General features: G+C 42.8%; 1 protein-coding gene across 4 annotated transcripts in view; it reads left to right on the top strand.

The window, feature by feature from the left end:
* LOC109912866 (embryonic protein UVS.2-like) overlaps positions 1-21,352 on the top strand; it is a 121,261-nt gene that overhangs the window by 93,663 nt on the left and 6,246 nt on the right. For 3 of the 4 annotated variants that reach the window (XM_048607225.1, XM_048607224.1, XM_048607223.1), the window contains one exon: positions 10,175-10,293. In XM_048607225.1, the coding sequence (XP_048463182.1) occupies positions 10,175-10,293 (119 nt within the window). The remainder of the gene's footprint in view (positions 1-10,174; positions 10,294-21,352) is intronic. The other variant, XM_048607226.1, reaches the window with a different exon arrangement.

Genomic DNA, 21,352 nt, shown 5'->3' on the forward strand with positions numbered 1-21,352 from the left:
ACTACGGAGGAAACCCGGAAGCGAGGCAATCCATCGCAACGGACCCCAGAGTTTCAAGAAAAAAAACCAGGCGGGAAAACACACCGACGCTTCATCAAAGGCTGCACTGAGGATGTTACCAAGCACAGTAACGAAACATCTGCGGAACAACAAACCAGCTCGGCGAGCCAACCAACCTCAACTTCTGTTTTTGTTCCTCATTCCTGGAGCCATTCTTGTGAATCGCTTTTCCACTCCCTCTTGTGCATTCACATCTCTCCTACAATGTGGTGCCCAGAACTGTACACAGTTACTCCATCTGAGTCTGAGCAAGTGTCTCTTAAACAAGTTCAAAATCACCTCCTTGCTCTTATATTCTATGCCTCCATTAATAAAGCGGAGGATACTGTATGCTTTGAAGTTTTTGAGAAGACTTGTAACTCGGGTTGTAGATGAGGTTGCAGACTTGCTTGCCAAGCTGGTATGTTTGATTGCAGACGTTTCATCACCCCGCTAGGTAACATCATCAGTGCGCTTCCAGTGAAGCGTTGGTGTTCTCTCCCGCTTGTTATTTATATCCCTCGGATTGCTGAGGTGATTGGTATTACTTCCAGTTTTGTTCTTCAGTGGTTTGTATATCAGGTCCAGTTCAGTGTGTTTGTTGATGGAGTTCCGGTTGGAATGCCAGGCCTCCTGAAATTCCTTGACATGTCTCTGTTTGGCTCATGCTATTATGAATGTGTTGTCCCAGTCAAATTTGTGTCCTCCTTTTCTGTGTGTGTTGATACCAGTGAGAATTGGTTGTGTCTCTTAGTGGTTAGTTGGTGTTCGTGTATCCTTATTGTCAGTTTTCTTCCAGTTTGGCCTATGTAATGTTTTTCACAATCTTTACATGGTATTTTGTATATTACGTTAGTTTTATTGGTTGTGGGTATGGGGTCCTTTACATTTGCCAGTAGATGTCACAGGGTGGTTGTTGGTTTGTGGGCTACCCTGATACCTAGGGGTCTGAGTAGTCTTGTGGTCATCTCTGATACGTTCCTGATGAATGGTAGGATGACTAGTGTGTTTGGCCATGTTGTGTCTTCTTGCTGTGGTCTGTCACGGAGGTAACAATTGCATATACAGCCCAATGGCCCAAACGTGGATTTTACCAGTTTCAAAATCTCCCCACCCTCAGCCTCATCCCATGACCAACCCTCCCTCTCATCCCTGCCCCCTTGACCTGACACGACCTGTCCATCTTCTCTCCCACCTATCCGCCCCTCCCACTTCATTGACCAATCCCCACCACTCCCTACCTGGACTCACCTATCAACATTCCACCTACCTTCCCCAGCCCCATCCCTCCTCTCTCAGTTTATTTCTGAGCTCCCTCCTCCTGACCATTTCTGAAGAATGGCCCCGACCCAAAACGTCAACTTTCCTCCCACTCTGGTGCTGCCTGGACTGCTGTGTTCCTCCAGCTCCACACTGTGTTATCTCTTACTCCAGCATCTGCAGTTCTTACTATCTCTGATGGCATTGCAATGTTCTCCCTACAAAAACACATCACCTCACATTTATCTGCATTGAAAGTCATCTGGCACCTACCTGCCCTCTCTACTGACTTGTCTATGTCCTTATGGAGTTCTACATGGTTCTCCTCAGTTTACAATGTTTCCAAGTTTTGTGTCATCTGCAAACTTTGATATTTCCTCCTGCACATCAGTATTAATGTGTATTAGAAAAGCAAGGGTTCCAATACCAACAGCTGGTGAATGCCAAGAAATCTTCCTCCAGCCTGAAAAATATCCATGACCATTACTGTCTGTTTCCTAACACTCAGCCAGTTTTGATTCTGTGTTACTAGTAACCTTTTTATTGTATGACCTACAGCTTTCCTCACAAATCTGCTGTGTGGCACTGTATCAAATGCTTTCTGGAAGTCCATGTGCACAACATCAACAGTGATACTGTCTTTGACCCTTTTTGTTACTTCCTTAGAAAGCCTTATGTTAGTTAAATATGATTTCCCCTTTAGGAATCCATGTTGACTGTCCCTAATCAACTTTTCCCATATAAATACTAATTTTAAGTAATTGTCTCCAGAAACTTCCCAGCTACAGAAATTAAACTGATTGTCCTGTAATTGCTGGGCTTACCCTTAGAACCTATCTTGACCAAGATTGTAATGTTTGTAATTTTCCAATCTTCTCGCACCTGCCCTGAGTCTAGGAAAGACTGAAAGATTGTATTCAGTACCCCTGCAATTTCCACACTTACTTCTTCAAAATCCTTGGAAGCATCTCCTAATGTCCTGATGTCTTCTCAACTTTAAGTACTAAAAGTCTGTGTAACATAGAGTCATTCAGCAGTAAATAGACCCTTCAGTCTGACTTATCCATGCTGACCAAGCTTCCCAAACTAAATCAGTCTGACTTCCCTGTGCTTTCCTAAACCTTTCCTGTTCATGTATCTGTTCAAATGTCTTTTACATATTGGAACTATACCTGCATCTACTACTTCCTCTGGCAGCTCGTTCCACCTATGAACCATCCTCTGTATGAAAAAGTTGCTCCTCAGGTCTTTCTAAATCTTTCTCCTCTCACTTTAGAATTATGCCCCCTAGCTTTGAACTCCCCGTCTAGGTAAAAGACCGTTGCTATTCACTTTATCAATGCCCCTCATAATTTTATAAACCTCTGTAAGGTTACTCCTCAACGTCCTATGCTCCAGTGAAAAAAGTCCCAACCTATCCAGCCTCTCCTTATAACTCCAAACCCTCCAGTCTGGGCAACATCTTGGTAAATGTGTTCTGAACCCTCTCCAATTTAATAATATCCTTCCTATAGCAGGGTGACCAGAGCTGCACACAGTACTTCTAATCTCTTGAATTATTAAACTGAGCCCCTGTAGCCTCCAGGATTTTTCCAGAGCCCTGACTTCACCACTTAGTTAAGTACTAATTTCATGTGATCATAAAGTCTCTACAGTGCAGAAAAAGGATATTCAGCCTATCCTATCTGCACTAACCTTCCAAAGAGTATTCCACCTAGACCCAGCCATTCCCTTCATTTACCATGGCTAATCCTACAAATCCTGGACAATTTAACATGGCCAATCCACCTAACCTACCCACCTTTGGATGGAAGTCAGAGCACTGGAGGAGAAGAACCCACACAGACATGGGGAGGACATGCAAACTCCACACAGGCAGTTACCTGAAGCTGGATTTGAACCTGGGTTTCTGGCACTGTGAGGCAGCAGTGCTAACCACTGAGCCACTATGCTACTCATATCTGGACTATACATCCTCAGACCTTGTTTCCTATAAGGACTCCGTCCCATTCTCCCAGATTCTGCACTGCATCTGTTCTGATAATGTCACCTTCTGCATGGAGGCTTCAGAAATGTCCACCGTTTTTCCTCAACTGAAAATTCCCTACCACCGTCGTTGACAAGACCCCTAACAGTGTTCGTTCCATCTCTTACGTCTTTGCCTTCACCCCTTCCTTTTCCTTTTCTCTCACAGCAATGCTAGGGTCCCCTTGCTCCTCACTTATAAACTCACCAGCCCTCTACTAGGTCATCCCTCAGTCTCCTATGCTGCACGGAAATTAGTCCCACCCTATCTGACCTCTCCTTATATCTCAAACCTTCCAGTCCAGGTAGTATCCTAGTAAATCTTTTCTATATAGTTTAATAATATCCTTTCTATATTAGGGTGACCAAGACTTCACATAGCACTCCAAATGTGGCTTCACCAACATCTTGTACAGCTGCAACAAGACATCCCAATTCCTATACTCAGTGCTCTGACCAATAAAAGCAAACATTCTGAAAGCCTTCTTCACAACCCTAGCTGTGACTCCACTTTCAAGGAGCGATGAATCTGTACGCCTAGATCTCTTTGTTCTATAACACTCCCCAGGGCCCTACCATCAACTGTGTAAGTCCTGCTCTGGTTTGACCCACCAAAATGCAACATCTTGCATTTATGTCAATTAAACTCCATCTGCCATTCCTCAGCCCACTGGCCCACTTAATCAATATCTCACTGCATTCACGGATCACCTTTTTCACTGTCCACTATACCACAAATCTAGGTGTCATCTGTAGACTTATAAACCATACCTCCTAAATTCTCATCCAAATCATTTATATAAACAACGAATAACAGTGGACCGAGCACTGATCCCGATGGCAAACTAGTGATCAAAGGTTTCCAGTCTGAAAAATGACCTTCTAACATCTTCCTCTGTCTTCTACCATCAAGCGAATTTTTATCCAATTGACTAGCTCTCCTTGGAGCCCATGAGATTTAACCTTACTCAACAACCTACTTTGCCAGAGGTCTTGCTAAAGTCCATGTAGACAACGTCTGCCACATTGCCCTCATCTACTTTCTTGATCACCCCTTCAAAAAACCAATAAAATTCATGAGACACAGTTTCATATGCACAAAACCATGCTGACTATTCCAAATGAGTCTTTGCCTCTTCAAACGACTGTAGATCCTGTCTCCTAGAATCCCCTCTAACAACTTATCCACCACAGACATTAGGCTCTCTGGTCTGTAGTTCCCAGGCATTTCCCTGCAGCCTTTCTTAAATAATGGCGCAACATTAGGCACCCTCCAATCTTAAAACACTTCACCTGCGGCGGTTGATGATACAAATATTTCTGCTAGGGCCTCTGCAATTTCTTCCTTAGCCTCCCAGAAAGTCCTTGGATACACTTCATCAGGACCCAGGGATTTATCTACCTTAATGCCTTTTAAGACTTGCAACACCTCTTCTTCTGTAACCTGAACTCTCTTCAAGACATCGCTGTTTATTTCCCCAAGTTCCCTAGCATGGCTTTTTGATGGTATTTAGGATCTTAACCATTTCTTGTGGGTCTGCACACAGACGACCTTGTTAATCTTTAAGAGGCCCAATTCTCTCCCTAGTTACACTTTTGCCCTTCATGTACTTGTAGAATCTCCTTGGATTCTGCTTTATCTTATCTGCCAAAGTCATGTCCCCTTTTAACCCTCCTGGTCTGGCTCATAAGCGTACTTCGACTACTTCTATACTCCTGAAGGAATTCACTTGATCCCAGCTACGAACACATGACATATGCCTTCTTTTTCTTGACCAGGGCCTCAATAACTCTAGTTATCCTGGGTTCCCTACTTCTGCCAGCCTTAGCCTTCACTCTAACAAGAACATGCTGGCCCTAAACCATCATTAACTCACTTTTGAAAGCCTCCCACTTAACAGTGTCTCTTTGCCTGCAAACAGCCTCCCCCAGTCAACTTTTGAAAGTTCCTGTGTAAGACCATCAAAGTTGGCCTTGCCCCAATTCAGAACTCTAACTTGTGGATCAGACCTATCCTTTTCCATAGCTACTTTAAAACTGATGGAATTATGGTCACTGGCCCCAAAGTGCTCCCCCACTAACACATGCGTCACTTGCCCTGCCTTATTTCCCAAGAAGCGATCAAGTTTTGCCCCTTCTCTAGTAGGGCCATCTACAAAATGAATGAAAAATTCTTCCTGAGCACACTTAAAAAAGTTTCTCTCCATTCAAGCTGTTAACGCATTGGCAGTCCCAGTTGATGATAGGAAATTTAAAATCCCCCATTATGACACCCCTATTATTCTTGCAACTATTTGCGATCTCTTACATAGTTGCTCCTCAATCTCCTGCTGACTATTGGAGGGCCTAAAGTACAATGCTATCAAAGTGATGTCTTCTGCCCATATAGATTCAGTCGACAAACCCTCAAGAATGTCTTCTGTCAGTGGTACCATGATGTTCTCCCTAATCAGAAATGCAACTTCCCCTCCTCTCTTCCTTGCCTTCTGTCCTTCCTATAGCATCTGTACCCTGGAACATTGAGCTGCCATTCCTGTCCCTTCCTCAGCCATGTTTCTGTAATAGAAATAATATCCTAGACCCATGTACCCATCCATGCCCTGAGTTCATCTGCCATACCTCTCGGGTCTCTTGCATTAAAATAAATGCAGTTTAACCCACACTTCCCTTGCTTCCAGCTATGCTGTTGCCTGCCTTGTCTAGTACTAGGATTACTAACACTGCCTTTACTGTTTAAAGTGCTTTCATTAATTTCTGTACTGTCCTCAACTTTCTGTTTTGTCTCCCTAATGTTTTGGATCCCACCCCACTATCAAACTAGTTCAAACCCTCCTGAGTGACTCTATCAAATCTCCCCGCCAGAATATAGGTCCTCCTGCAGTTCAGGTGCAATCTGTCCCTCTTGTATAGGTCACCTCTACCCTAGAAGAGATTCCAAGAATCTGAATCCCTGCACTAGCTCTCAAGCCACCCATTCATCTGTCAAAATTACAATACGAAGGTGGGTCGAGTTGTGGATAGTGCGGAGAGCTGTTCTTGGTTACAGAGGGACATTGATAGGATGCAGAGCTGGGCTGAGAAGTGGCAGATGGAGCTTAACCCTGAAAAGTGTGAGGTGATTCATTTTGGAAGGACAAACTTGAAAGCAGAATACAGAGTTATCAGAAAGATTCTTGGCAGTGTGGAGGAGCAGAGGGATCTTGGGGTTCATGTCCACAGTTCCCTGAAAGCTGCCACCCAAATGGATAGAGTTGTTAAGAAGGCGTATGGTGTATTAGCTTTCATTAATAGTGGGATTGAGTTCAAGAGCCGTGAAGTTATGCTCCAGCTATACAAAAGACTGGTTCGGCCACATCTGGAGTATTGTGTCCAGTTCTGGTCGTTTCATTACAGGAAAGATGTGGAAGCGTTGGAAAAGTTGCAGAGGAGATTTACCAGGATGTTGCCTGGAATGGAGGGAAGGTCTTAGGAGGAAAGGTTGAGAGAGCTAGGGCTTTTCTCTTTAGAACAACGAAGGATGAGAGGTGACTTGATAGAGGTATACAAAATGATCAGAGGTATAGATAGAGTGGACAGCCAGAGACTTTTTCCTAGGGTGGAGGTAGCTATTACGAGGGGGCATAGTTTTAAAGTGAGTGGAGGTAGAGAAAGGGGAGACATCAGAGGTAGGTTCTTTACTCAGAGAGTGGTAGGGGCATGGAATGCATTGCCAGAGAGGGTAGTGGAGTCGGCCTCATTAGAGGCATTTAAGCGGCTATTAGATAGGCATATGGATGATAGTGTAAGGTAGGGGAGGAGGTTAGATAGACCTTAGGTTTAGGGTAAAAGTTCAGCACAACATCATGGGCCAAAGGGCCTGTACTGTGCTGTACTGTTCTATGTTCTAAATTCTCCCATTCCTACTCTTCCCTAACATGTGGCACCGGAAGTAGTCCAGAAATATCTACCCTTGAGGTCGCGCATTTTAACCTTCTGCCTAACACCCTATAATCACTCTTCAGGACCTCATCCCTTTTCCTATCAATGTCATTGGAACCATTATGTACAACGACCTCTGACCTTCCCCCTTAAGAATTTCATCCAAATGCTCAGAGAAGTCCTCGCCCCTGGAACCAGGGAGGCAACGCACCATCCTGGAGTCTCAATTGCGGCAACAGAAATGCCTGTCTGTGCCCGACTAGCAAGTCGCCTACTATTAATGTTCACTTGGACTTTGCCTGACCCTGGTCTACAACAGAGCTGGTCATGTTGCCACAGGCCTGGCTGTTGCTGTTGTACTCCCCTGAGAGGCTATCCCAACAGTATCCAGAAAGGTATACCTGTTACAGAGAGAAATAGTCATAGGAGAATCCTCCACTCCTTGCTTGCCTCTCCTGGTGGTCGCCCATCTACCTGACTGAACCTGTGGTGTGACTGCAACACTGTCGTGTCTATCACACTCTCTGCCCCCTCTATGCTCCTCACTGTCTTCAACTGCCTCTCCAACCGAAGCACATGACTTGTGAGGAGCTACAGGTAGTCACATTCCTGCAGGCATAGTTGTCAGGGACACTAGACAGCTCCCTGATCTCCCACATCTGGCAGGGGGAACATACCACTGCCCTAACTGCCATCTCTGACCCTCCACAGTAAGACAAAGAACAGAATCTTACACTTACCTCATTGAATAGAATAGAATAGAGTAGAATATCCTTTATTGTCACTTGTACTCCAGTATAGAAGTACAGGAGTACAGTGAAAAGTTTTTACAATGGCTGCCTTTTAATGGCGCCATCTTAGATACAAGTACCTGGGTACAAATTTAGAGTTAAAAAAAATAGTGTGTTATACAAAAGAGGATTAAAAGGAAGTTGTAAGCATTACTTACAGTGTCTGAGAATGAGTTAGGAATGAGGTAGTTATTACATCTGTGAAAAGGATTTGCAATACAGTCCGGTAAAGAATTCCAAACTACAGCAGCTCAGCACGTCGCACCAGGCCCAAGTCCAACAATTGTCCTGCATCGCTCCAGCCTCCAAACCACTGCTCACCGGCACTCAGCAGCAACAAGGTAAGTTGCATTGTACTGAGATTTGCTTCACCTCATGTTGCTCTGAGACTTGGGATTCCCCACATACCGCTGCAGGACTCAGGATTCCCCATGTGCCACACTGGGACTTGGGATTCCCTGCTGCCGTTGCTCTGGGACTTGGGATTCCCCTGCTGCTGTCGCTCCGGGATTTTGGCCTGCCCATCGTTCCAATCGTGGCCTCGGCCCCTCCGTTGCTCCTGTACCCGGCCCATCTGTCGCTCTGGGACTCGGCCCTGCCCATGCTCACTTTGCTGCTGTCACTCCAGGACTCAGCCCGTCCGTCACTCCGGGACTCGGCCCGGCCCTTGCTCGATCTGCTGCCATCGTTCCAGGATTCAGTCCGCAACTCAGCCTCTGCTCTCTCTGCTGCTGCTGCGGGACATGGTCTGCACGCTGAGCTCCTGCCCAGCCTCCGGTCGCAACTCATCTCCCTCGGCTCATTTCTCCAGGTGGGGGTAGTTAAAGGTTGGGGGTTTGGAGGAAGGAAAAAATATTGCAAAGAGGAGAAAAAATAAGGGAAGAGGAACTGGTGAGCAGAAGACCTCCGACTAAAGTGCCTTACCCTTCCGCCATCTCATCTTTTTTTTGTCTGCTGATCTGCTTCCTATCCAAAGCCTAGTGTTCACCAAAGCCCATACTTAAACCTCCAGCAGCACTTCCAATGCAAAGCAGCCCTTCTCAAAAACGTCCACTCCAAGAACAGAGCAGACTGGATGACCACTTTGCATACACCTATATTCTGTCCACAGAAATGACCGTGAGCTTCCAGTTGCCTGCCTCTTCAACACACCACTGTGTTCCCTGGCCAACATCTCTGTGTTGGGCCTGCGGCAGTGTCCCAGTGAGTCTCAGTGCAAGCTTGAAGAATAACATCTCATTTTCTGCTTGTGGACCCTGCAGCCTCTAGGACTCAACATGGAGTTCAATAACTTCAGAGTTCAATTCCATCCTTCCATTTTTGTTTTTCCTTCCCCATACCTGGTCCTGTTACGACACAGGTTACTTTTAGCAGTCACCCATTCAGCACATATTCCTAGGCTTGTTATCACATTATATGGGTTGCTTTCAGTACACTTTGTTTATTTTCTCAAACTCTTAGGACTTATTATCATTTATTCACCTTTTCTTCTGTCCTGGCCTGCTATCCATAATTTCCTTGTCTACCTACTCCTTTCATACCTCACTCTGGCCTCCATCTCCACCTACCTACTGTCCTCCTCCACCCCTCCCCCAACTTCAGCTTCAGCTTTATTACCACTTTTTCTAGTTACTCACAGTTCTGATGATGTCACCAGACTCGAAACGTTAACTTTGTTTTCTTCCCACAGATGTTGACAGACCTGCTAAGTTTCTCCAGCAATTTCTAACTTTATTTTGCATGCGTGACTATTTTGTTTCTACTCAATTTACTGTATCTTTAGTTGATGGCTTATTTGTGTGAGCCTTTCCCCATTAACTCTTGGATTTCCAAGGGTTGTGATTATCACAAAACATTAGTTCTCCTGTGTACTATTGCAACTTCCTTCTGGTAAAATTTTCTAAATAGACTTTTAGAATTTCTTTGCTTTTTTCATTACATTATCAAATAAATACTTCTTTTGGCTCATTGTGTCTCATTTTATATGCAACGGATGAATACATGAATAAACTGATATCTCAGCTAACGTACTCTGCTGCTGACTTGACTTACTGATATGTGAGGAATATGAACTTCACAGTAAGATATATAATAAATGTTTCATAGTTTGATTTTCTGTGTTCTGGCTTGATTTTTCTTAGAGGTATGTGGAAACCTACTCACTAAAACTGATGGAATTTTCACCTCTCCAGACTATCCAGACATGTATCCTAGTTTTGCCAACTGCAAATGGATAATCAGGGCACCTTTGAAGTATAAGGTATGTGGTAATTGCATAAGAAACAAAACAAAAATAAAACTCTAAGCTGTTCACTTAATTGAGAAATTCGCACAAAGAGTGATTTTCTTTCTATTCCATCTTGCATAAAGGTTCAACTGGATAGTGCATAGGGAAAAGCCAGTTTCATTACTTATTTCACACTAAATTGCTATTGCCATCTGTCTAACCATCCTACTAGTTACCATGTGTTTCACATCCGCAGTGTGTATATTTCTCTGTTCAGTGCAATCAGCAAAACTTGGTTTTGTACCATTAGGAGGGGACATACAGTCATACAGAATGGAAGCAGACCCTTCGGTCCAACTTGTCCATGCTGACCTTATTCCCAAACCAAACTTGTCCCACTTGCCTGCATTTGACCCATGTCCTTCCAAACCTTTCCTATTCACGTACTTATTCAAATGTCTTTTAAATGTTGTAACTGTCTCTGCATTTGCTATTTACTCTGATAGTTTATTCCGCATACGAACCATTCTCCATGTAACAAAATAGTTGCACCTGATGTCCTTTATAATCTTCCTCCTTGCACCTTAAAAATATGCCCCCTAGTTTTGAACTCCCTCGCCCTAGAGAAAAAGACCTTTGCTATTCACCTTATCTATGCCCCTCATGCTTTTATAAACTTCTATAAGGTCACCCTTCAACTTGCTACACTCCAGTGAAAGAGTCCCAGTCTTTATGTCATTTATAAAATGATCTGGATGTGAACATAGAAGGTATGGTTAACACGTTTGTAGATGACTCTAAAATTAGAGGTGTACTGGACAGCAAAGAAGGTTACCTCAGAGTACAATGGGATCTTGATCAGACGGGCCAAGGAGTGGCAGGTAGAGTTTAATTTAGAATAATGTGAGGTGTTGCATTTTGGGAAGGCAAATTAGGGTAGGACTTATACACTTAATGGTAAGGTCCTGGGAAGTGTTGCTGAACAAAAAGACCTTAGTGTGCAGGTTCATAGTTCATTGAAAGTGGAGTCACAGGTAGATAGGATGGTGAAGAAGGCATTTGGTATGTTTGCCTTTATTGGTCAGTGCATTGAATATAGGAGTTGGGAAGTCATGTTGCGGTTGTACAGGACTTTGGTTTGGCCACTTTTGGAGTATTGCGTGCAATTCTGGTCTCTCTCCTATAGGAATGATGCTGTGAAACTAGAAAGAGTTCAGAAAAGATTTATGTGGATGTTGCCAGGGTTTGAGCTATAGCGAGAGGCTGAATAGGCTGGGACTATTTTCCCTGGAGTGTCAGAGGCTGAGGGGTGGCCTTATAGAGGTTTATAAAATCATGATGTGCAGAGATAGGATGAATAGGCAAAGTCATTTCCCTAAGGTGGGGGGGTCCAAAACTAGACGGCATAGGTTTAAGTTGAGAGGGGAAGGATATAAAAAGATCTAAGGGGTAACTTTTTCACGCAAAGGGTGGTGCGTATATGGAATGAGCTGCCAGAGGAAGTGGTGGAGGCTAGTATGATTCCAACATTTATAAAGCATCTGGATGGCTATATGAATAGGAAGGGTTTAGAGGGTTATGGCCAAATGCTGGCAAATGGGACTAGATTTATCTGGGATATCTGGCTGCCACAGACGAGTTAGACCAAAGGGTCTGTTTCCATGCTGTATATCTCTATGACTCTATCCAAGTCATCACCTATTGCTCTTGTCACTAGACCTTGACTCCAGACACCCAGGTAATATTCTGGGAAACACAGGTTCAAATCCTGACATGATGGAATTTGAATTTAATTTTTTTAAAAATCTAATGACTTTAAAACTGTTATTGATATGAGAAAAATCCCATCTGATTCACAAATGTCCTTTAGGGAATGAAACTGCCATCCTTACCTGGTCTGTCCTACATGCAGCTCCAGACCCACAGCTACTCTCTTGGCATTTGGAAAGGGCAGTAATTGCTGGCTCATCCAGTGATGCCCACATTCCATGAATGAATTAAAAATTATTTATTTAGTATAGATTATTATTCAGTAATATAAATTAGACACAGACTGGTAAAAAGTACAAAATACAGGATCAGTTTTAATGTGCAGCCTATTCCAGTTCTAGACCACAATACAATGTTTCATAATCCTTAATGTGCTATAGTTTAAAAAAAATTGCTGCACTACTGGTCTAGCTCTGTTGAGAGTAGGTGGAATCATAAGCCCGGATTTTCTGATGGCTGCCTTTCATCTCTGCAGTGTAGTTGGGAGTAACGCATTGGACCGTGCGGGATCCCCAGTGTAGCACATTCTGAGGGAATTGCCTGAGAAGTTGAAAATTCTAATGGGCAACTCGCTTATGCCTGAAATCTTCTCAAAATTTCCATTTAGATCAAAGAATTCAATAATTAAATAAATCATTACTTAGGAAATGTAGTGTTGAAAACCTAGTCTAACTGCTGAGTAACTACTAAAACCGCCCAAAGTACTACCTATGCCCCCAAACTCTTTAGCTGCCCAACCCTGAGCACACCACCCACACTGCCCTAAAACCCAAGCAGTCGACATTCACGCGCTCCCCTCACCAGATTTAACAGTCCCCTACTCTTCCCTTAGGATTCAAAACCCACCAACCACTGGACCATAACTGTAGCAAAATGGTAGTACAGAGAACAAATCAGGAGATAATGAGGACATGTTAAAAAAGGCAGTACATTAATAATGAGTGACAAGAGGAATTCATAAAGTGTATTCCAGACAGTTTTGTGGAACAATATTGTGGATCTAACCAGGGATCAGGCTATTTTGGATCTCGTGATGTCTAATGAGGCAGGCTTGATAAATGGGGAACAGTGACCATAACATAGTAGGATTTATCATTCATGTGGTGAGAGAAAATTGGTTCAGAAACTGTGTTCAGTGTGCTAAACTTAAATAACGATCATTTAAAGGAGTGAGAGCAGAGCTGGTTGGAGTAGGCTGGGAAAGGAGTTTAGCAGCAAAGACTGTTGAGCAATTGCAGATGTTTAAGAAAGCATGGCTAATAGCTAAAATATATCGTAGTGAGAAAGAAGGAATCTAGGAATGGAATAAACCTCCCATGGTTAACTAATGAAGTTCAGAATAGCATCAAATTGAAAGAAAAAAAGACATACAATCTGGCAAAGATTAGTGGTAAACCAGAGGATTGGGAAAGTTTTAAAAACCAACAAAAGATGACCAGGAAAAAAAAGATAAATTTTCAGGGTAAACTTGCAAGTAATATCAAACTGACAATAAGAGCTTCTATAAATATGTAAAATAGAAGAAAGAGATCCAAGTCGAAAAGGCTGGGGAAATAATAATTGCAAGTAGGAAATGGCAGAGGAGTTGAAATAACTACTTTGTATCAGTCTTCACAGCGGAAGACACTCATAGCATTCCTGAAACACTAAATAATCAAGGATCAGAAGGAGGAGAGGAAATAAATACAGTAAGTTTACTAGAGAAAAAGTGCTAGGGAAACTAATGGAGCTAAAGACCAATCAATCCCTGGACCTGAAGGGATGCATCCTAAGATAATAAAAGTAGTAGCTCCTGGTAGTATTCTTCCAGGAATTCTTAGATTCTGGAAAAATACAAAGGATTGGGAAACTACCAATATAATACCTTTACTTAAAAAGGAAAGGAAACAAAAACAAGTAATATGGGCTGTTTAGCTTAATATCAATTATTAGCAAAATGTCAGAGTCTCTTCTAAAGGATGTAATAGCGTAACATTTAGAAATACATAATATGATCAAGCAGAGTCCACATGGCTTCGCGAAGGGGATATCATGCCGGATGAATTCATTAGAATTGTTTGAGGAAGTAGTAAGCTGATAGATAAAGGGGAAGCAGTGGATATATTTGTTTTTTCTGAAAGTGTTTGATAAGGTTCCACACATTAGGCTACCTAATAAGATAAAAGCCCCCAGTGTTGGGCATAGTAACATTCACATGATTAAGGGATTAGCTAACAAATTGAAGACAGACAGTTGAGGTAAGGACTGTATTTTCAGAATGACAAATTGCCGCTAGTGGAGTGCCGCAGGAAACAGTGTTGGACCACAATCATTTGCAATATTTGATTTGATTATTGTCACGTACCACGATACAGTGAAAAATATTGTTTTGTGTGCTAACCTGATAAATCATACAAAAAACCGAAAGAACTGTGGATCTGAAAATAATACAGAAATTGCTGGATAATCTCAGTAGGATCTATGGAAATAAATCAGAGTTAACGTTTTGAGTCCAGTGACCACCTGCTCCAGAGGTGTATAGTAACATTTCTGAACAGGTTGATTAGAAAAATAGGTTAGATTAAAAAACAAAAAAAAAATGACAATTGCTTAATTGTGTAGAGCTGGTCCTTCCCGGTAGAACAAAACAAAAACAGACCCAATGCATTCAAATTCCATCTGCTGCAAAGGTGGGTGATAACATCCCTGAGTAGTTGATTAGAAAAATAGGGTAAATTTTATACAAAATGCCCTCATATGGCACAGTGGCTTGGGTTCAAGTCTTCCTTCTCCAGAAGTGCAAAATAACATCCCTGAACAGTTGATTACAAAAATAGGATAAAGCAGACCCAGTCATACCTGCTGATTGTCTGCCCCTCTTCCATTGTTACATTCATTCCTAGGTGCCCTTGGAGAGGGAGCATGTGATTTCTACCAATCCTCTCAACACCATTAAGAGAGCAGTGGGCACCACAGGAGATACAGTGCCTTATTTCCTCCTCCACCTCAATTTTGATTTATCCCCTCACATTTGAACATTTGTATTGCCCATCATAGGCTTTCCTTGTAAATATTCAGTTGACTGCATGGGTGGTGACTGGTGGTAGTTTAAAAAAAAAAATCACGGTGAATTTGCTGGTTAGAAAATCACTTAGTCGTGTGTTGTAGCACTACTAGGTATAGAGGAAATAATATAAGGTGGACACAGGAGGGCTTTTGTGGCACAGTGATTGTGTATCTACCTCTGAGTCTGGAGACCTGGGTTCAAGTCCTACTTGCTCCAGAAATGGAGCATATAAGCATTTCTCAACAGGTTGAGTAGAAAATAAAGCAGATACAGAGGGGCTCTTGTGGTGCAATAGTAGTGTCCCTACCTTTCAGCCAGGAGGCCAAGGTTCTTAAGTAGGGACCCATCTTCTCTGAGTATGTATTCAATCTCATTTTGAACCTATGCTAACTTTAGATGGTTAAGTCTATAAGGATGTTGTTTAATTGGAACAGCACTGCCTATATCTACATCATGCATAATCAGATTAATACTTCCAGCTTATTCCCATTTATCTCTCCATGTGATTGTAATAACTCTCAGGTCACTTTGATTTTCGTCTTCAAGGTAACTGAGTAATTTATCCCAATTTTTGAGAACTTCCTCGTTGTCAAATTTAATTTGAGGAATATCCAATTCAGAATCATCTAAACTTGGTTCTTCGCTTTATGTTGTAACCAGTAACACATTTTCCTTTTGCTTTCCTTCCCTATCAAAATACCATTAGAGCATAATTACATGATACACTCTGTGAGATTCCTTTCTATCCAACATACTTTCAAACAATTCACCTCACTCAATTTCCTTTTGATTTGGTAAGGCCCATTAAGCCTTGTCTTTGAAGGTTCACCTAACACTGGGAGTAACACTAACACTTTATCTCCATGAGCAGGATTGCGAATATTCAATTTTTTTTTTGTCTGCTTGCTGTTTCATCTCATGCTGTGCTACTTTCAAATGCTGTCTAGCCAACTCACCCACCCTATTCCATCTTGCCCTAAAATTTGACACATAGTCCAAATGTGTAGTCTCTGAACTCTGATTCACCAATTTTTCCTCAGTTAATTTCAGTGGTCCTGTCACCTCATGACTAAAAACTAATTCAAATGGACTGAATTTAGTTAATTTCTTAGGTGCGTCCCTAATTGCATAATGTACAAGTGTAATACCTTTATCCCAATCCTCTGGATAGTCTTGACTGTAAGCCCCCAACATAGACTTTAAAGTTTGATGCTACCGCTGTAATGTTCCCTGCGATTCTGAATGGTATACAGTAGATTTGAATTGTTTTATTCCGAAGCTGTCCATAACTTGCTTGAATAATTTTGATGTAAAATTTGACCTTTGATCCAATTGTATTTCTGTGGGTAGTCTGTACCGAGTGAAAAATCTGAGCAACTCTTCTACAATCCTTTTAGCTGTGATTTTGCATAATGGAGTGGCCTCTGGAAATTTCGTGGACACTTCCGTTACGACCAACAAATACTGATTTCCACTTTTTGTTTTAGGTAGGCGTCCTACACAATCAGTTACAATTATTGTAAAAGGACCTTTGAATGCGGAAATGGTTATTAAGCACGCTGGGTTCATCACTGCCTGAGGTTTTCCAATTACCTGTCACATATGACATGTCTCACAAAATTCAACAATATTCTTTTGCAGTCCAGGCCAATAAAAATATTGCTGCATTTTGGCTTGAGTTTTCCTTATTCCTAAATGACCTTCCACTGGTAATTCATGTGCTGCCCGCAACATCTCCTTACTATAACCCACCAGTAATACAACTTGATGAACTTATTTTTTAGTTAATTTTGTGGGATGTGGGCATTGCTGACTGGCCAGCATTTATTACCTGTCCCTCGTTGCCGTTGAGAAGGTGGTGGTGAGCTGCTTTCTTGAACAGCTGCAGTCCACCTGCTGTGGGTTGACCCACAATGCCTTTAGGGAGGGAATTCCAAGATTTTGACCCAGTGATAGTGAAGGAATGGCGATGTATTTCCAAGTCAGGATGGTGAGTGGCTTGGAGGGGAACTTGAAGGTGATGGAGTTCCCATATATCTGCTGCCCTTGCTCTTCCAGATGGAGGTGGTTGTATGTTTCAGAGGTGCTGTAAGAGGATCTTTGGTGAATTTCTGCAGCAAATCTTGTAGGTAGCACAAACTGCTGCTACTGAACATCAGTGATGGAGGGAATGGATGCTTGTGGATGCAGTGCCAATCAAGTGAGCTGCTTTGCCTGGAAGTTTCTAGAGTGTTGTTGGGGCTGCACTCATCCAGGCAAGGGGGTAATATTCCATCACACTCCTGACTTGTGCCTTGTAGATGGTAGACACGCTTTGAGGAGCCAGGATTTGAGTGACTCACCACAGTATTCCTAGCCTCTGACCTGCTCTTGTAGCCACTGCATTTTTGTAGTGAGTCCAGTTGTTTCCAATCAATGCTAACTCCCAGGATGCTGATAATGGGGGATTCACTGATGGTAACACCATTGAATATCAAGGAGCAGTGGCTAAACTGTCTCTTGTTGTTGATGGTCATAGCCTGGCATGACAGGGGCGCGAATGTTATTTGCCATCTGTCAGCCCAAGCCTGGATATTGTCCATATCTTGTTGCATTTGCACACAAACTGCTTGTGTCTGAGGATTCGCAAATGGTGTTGAACATTGTACAGTCATTGGCAAACATCCCCACTTCAGACCTTACAATGGAGGGAACGTCATTGATGAAGCAGCTGAAGATGGTTGGTCCTGGAACATTACCATGAGGAACTCCTGCAGAGATGTCCTAGAGCTGAGATGACTGATGTCCACAACTACAGCCATCTTCCTCATGCCCAAAAACTAAATCAAATGTATGGAATTTAGTTGATTTCTTAGGTGCGTCCCTAATTGCAAAATGTACAAAAGTAATACCTTTATCCCAATCCTCTGGATAGTCTTAACTGTAAGCCCCCAACATAGCCTTTAAAGTTTGATGCCACTGCTCTAATGTTCCTGCGATTCTGAATGGTATGCAGTGGATTTGAATTGTTTTATTCCGAAGCTATCCATAACTTCCTTGAATAATTTTGATGTAAAATTTGACCCTTGATCCGATTGTATTTCTGTGGGTAGTCTGTATCTGGTGAAAAATCTGAGCAACTCTTCTACACTCCTTTTAGCTGTGATACTGCGTAATGGAATGGCCTCTGGAACGTTTGTGACACATCTGTTAAAGTCAAAAAATACTGATTCCGCTGCATTTATGTAGTGAGTCCAGTTGTTTCCAATCATTCCTAACTCCCAGGATGCTGGTAATGGGGGATTCACTGATGGTAACACCATTGAATGTTAAGGAGCAGTGGTTAGATTGTCTCTTGTTGGTGATGGTCATAGCCTGGCATGACAGGGGCGTGAATGTTACTTGCCATCTGTCAACCCAAGCCTGGATATTGTCCAGATTTTGTTGCATTTGGACACAAGCTGCTTCAGTGTATGAGGAGTTGCAAATGGTGTTCAACATCGTGCAGATGTTGGTGAACATCCCGTGTCAGGTATGACTCTAACCACCAGAGAGTTTGCCCCCTGTTACCCATTGATTCCAGTTTTGCTAGGGCTTTGTGATGCCACATTCAGTTGAATGCAGCCTTGATGTCAAGGGCTGTCACTGTTACCTCACTGCTGGAATTCAGTTTTTTTATCCATGTTTAAACCAAGGCTGTAATTAGGTCTCAGCTAAGTGGCCCTGGCAAGACCCAAATTGGCCGTCACTGAGGAGGTTATTGCTGAGCAGGTGCTGCTTGATAGCACCGTTGATGACACCTTCAATCACTTTACTGCTGATTGACAGTAGACTGATGGGGCGGTAACTGGCCGGGTTGGATTTGTCCTGCTTTTAATGTACAGGACATACTTGGGCAATTTTCCACATTCCTGGGAAGTTCTGGAGCACACATTTTCAGTATATTGCCGGCATGTTGTTAGGGCCCACAGCCTTTGCGGTATCCAGTGCCTCCAAACGTTTCTTGATGTTACGTGGAGTGAATTGAATTGGCTGAAGACTGGTATCTGTAATACTGGGACCATTGGAGGAGGCTAAGGTGGATCATCCACTTGTCACTTCTGGCTGAAGATTGCTGCAAAAGCTTCAGCCTTATCTTTTGCACTGATGTCCTGGGCTCTTCTTTCATTGAGGGTGGGGATATGTGGAACCTCCTCTTGCAATGAGTTATTTAATCATCCACCACTATTCATGACTGGATGTGGTAGGACGACAGAGCTTAAATCTGATCCATTGATTGTGGGATCACTTAGTTCTGTCTAACACTTGCTTCTTATGTTGCTTGGTATGCAAGTAATCCTGTTTGGTGGCTTCACCAGGTTGACATATCATCTTCAGGTATGCCTGGTGCTGCTCCTGGCATGCCGTCCTGCACTCTCCATTGAAGCAGGTTGATTCCGTCACTTAATAAAAACGAAAAGAACTGCGGATGCTGTAAATCAGGAACAAAAACAAATTTGCTGGGCAAGCTCAGCAGGTCTGGCAGCATCTGTGAAGGAGAAGACAGAGTTAATGTTTCGGGTCCGGTGACCCTTCCTCAGAACGCAGTTGACCCTATGCCAGCTGCGGATAATGCCACGTGACACAGTGGAGTTATTCTCAGTGTGGAGGTGGGACTTTGTCTCCACAAGGACTGTGTGGTGATCACTCTTACTGATATTGCCATGGACAGATGCATCTGCAGCTAGTAGATTGGTTAGGATGAGGTCAAGTATGTTTCTCCCTCTTGTTGGTTCCTTTCACCACTTGCCGCAGACCCAGTCTAGCAGCTATGTCTTTTAGGACTCAACCAGCTTGATCAGTCATACTGCTGCCGAGCCACTTTTGGTGGTGGACATTAAAATCCCCCACCCAGAGTTCATTTTGTGCCCTTGCTTTCGTCAGTGCTTCTTCTAGTGTTGTTCAACATGGAGGAGTACTGATTCATTAGCTGAAGGAGGAGGGTTTGTGGTAATCAGCAGGAGGTTTCCTTGCCCATGTTTAACCTGAAGCCTTGAGACTTCATGGGGGCCGGAGTCAATGTTGAGGTCTCCCAGAGACTCTCTCTGACTCTATACCACTGTGCTGCCACCTCTGCTGGTGTTTGTCCTGTGGTGAGACAGGACACATCCAGGGATGGTGGTGGTGGTGTCTGTGACATTGTTTGTAAGGTATGATTCCTTGAGTATGGCTATGTCAGGCTGTTGCTTGACTAGTCTGTGAGACAGCTCTCCCAATTTTGGCACTAGACCCCAGATGTTATTGAAGAGGACTTTGCAGGGTCAATAGGGCTATTTCTGCCGTTATCTTTTCCCGTGCCCAGGTGGATGCCTGGTGATCTGTCCGGTTTTATTTCTGCTTGAACATGTGATAGTCTCCATTTCCTCATCAAGATTTCATTTTTAAGATAGTAATATTCTGGGATATACTGAAATTCCTCTTCTCTGTATGCATTTTGATACAACTCCTTTAGTTTTTCAACTTTCTGTTATAATTCAGTTAATTTCTTCAAACTAAAAAATCTACTTTGTCTTTCTCCTGTTCTTGTGTTTTCTCAATGATTTGATCAAACATAATTTGTGATAATTGAACTTTAACATTCTTATCTTTATTCTTTGATTTTTCTTCCAGTTTCCACCTATGGCTCTGTGACCTTGTTCCCACAGTCAGGAAGAAGTCCCAGTCCTGTAACACTTCAGTTGCCTGATTTTCCACTGGCTTTTCAACCCCAGTAGGCGATACTCCTACCTATGATCCAGCGATATCATTACCAATGATAAACTGTATTTCTGGAACTGAGAATTTCCCCATTACTCCAGCCACCACTTTACCACTTTTCATTGGATTCTCCAACCTCGCTTTATATAATTGAGCATCATTCTTCGCACCATGAATTTCACATCTTACTACTTTTCTGGCGATACTTCTTCTGAATTACATATCAACTGATCTCTCACCATGGAAGATCTTAATTTCCTCACCTACTTCGCCTGGCATACATGAGTAAACCTTACCCTCGCAATTAAATTCTTTAAAGAGATCTAGCACTTTCTTCTCAACCAACCCCTGATCAAGTTGTGCATTCTTTTGCAGCTTTTTAGCTTCCACTGTTCTCAGCTTTACCACTTCAACAAAAGTCAGTGGCTTATCTGTCTTCCCAGTGCTTTTTCTAAACTACCAACACTGCAACTTCATATGGCCTACTTTATTACAGTGAAAACATCTGAGCTTTTTTAAGAGATAGTAGGAACTGCAGATGCTGGAGAATCTGAGATAACA

The sequence above is a fragment of the Rhincodon typus genome, chromosome 17 (genome assembly GCF_021869965.1).
Source record: "Rhincodon typus isolate 14 chromosome 17, sRhiTyp1.1, whole genome shotgun sequence".
Classification (NCBI taxonomy): domain Eukaryota; kingdom Metazoa; phylum Chordata; class Chondrichthyes; order Orectolobiformes; family Rhincodontidae; genus Rhincodon; species Rhincodon typus.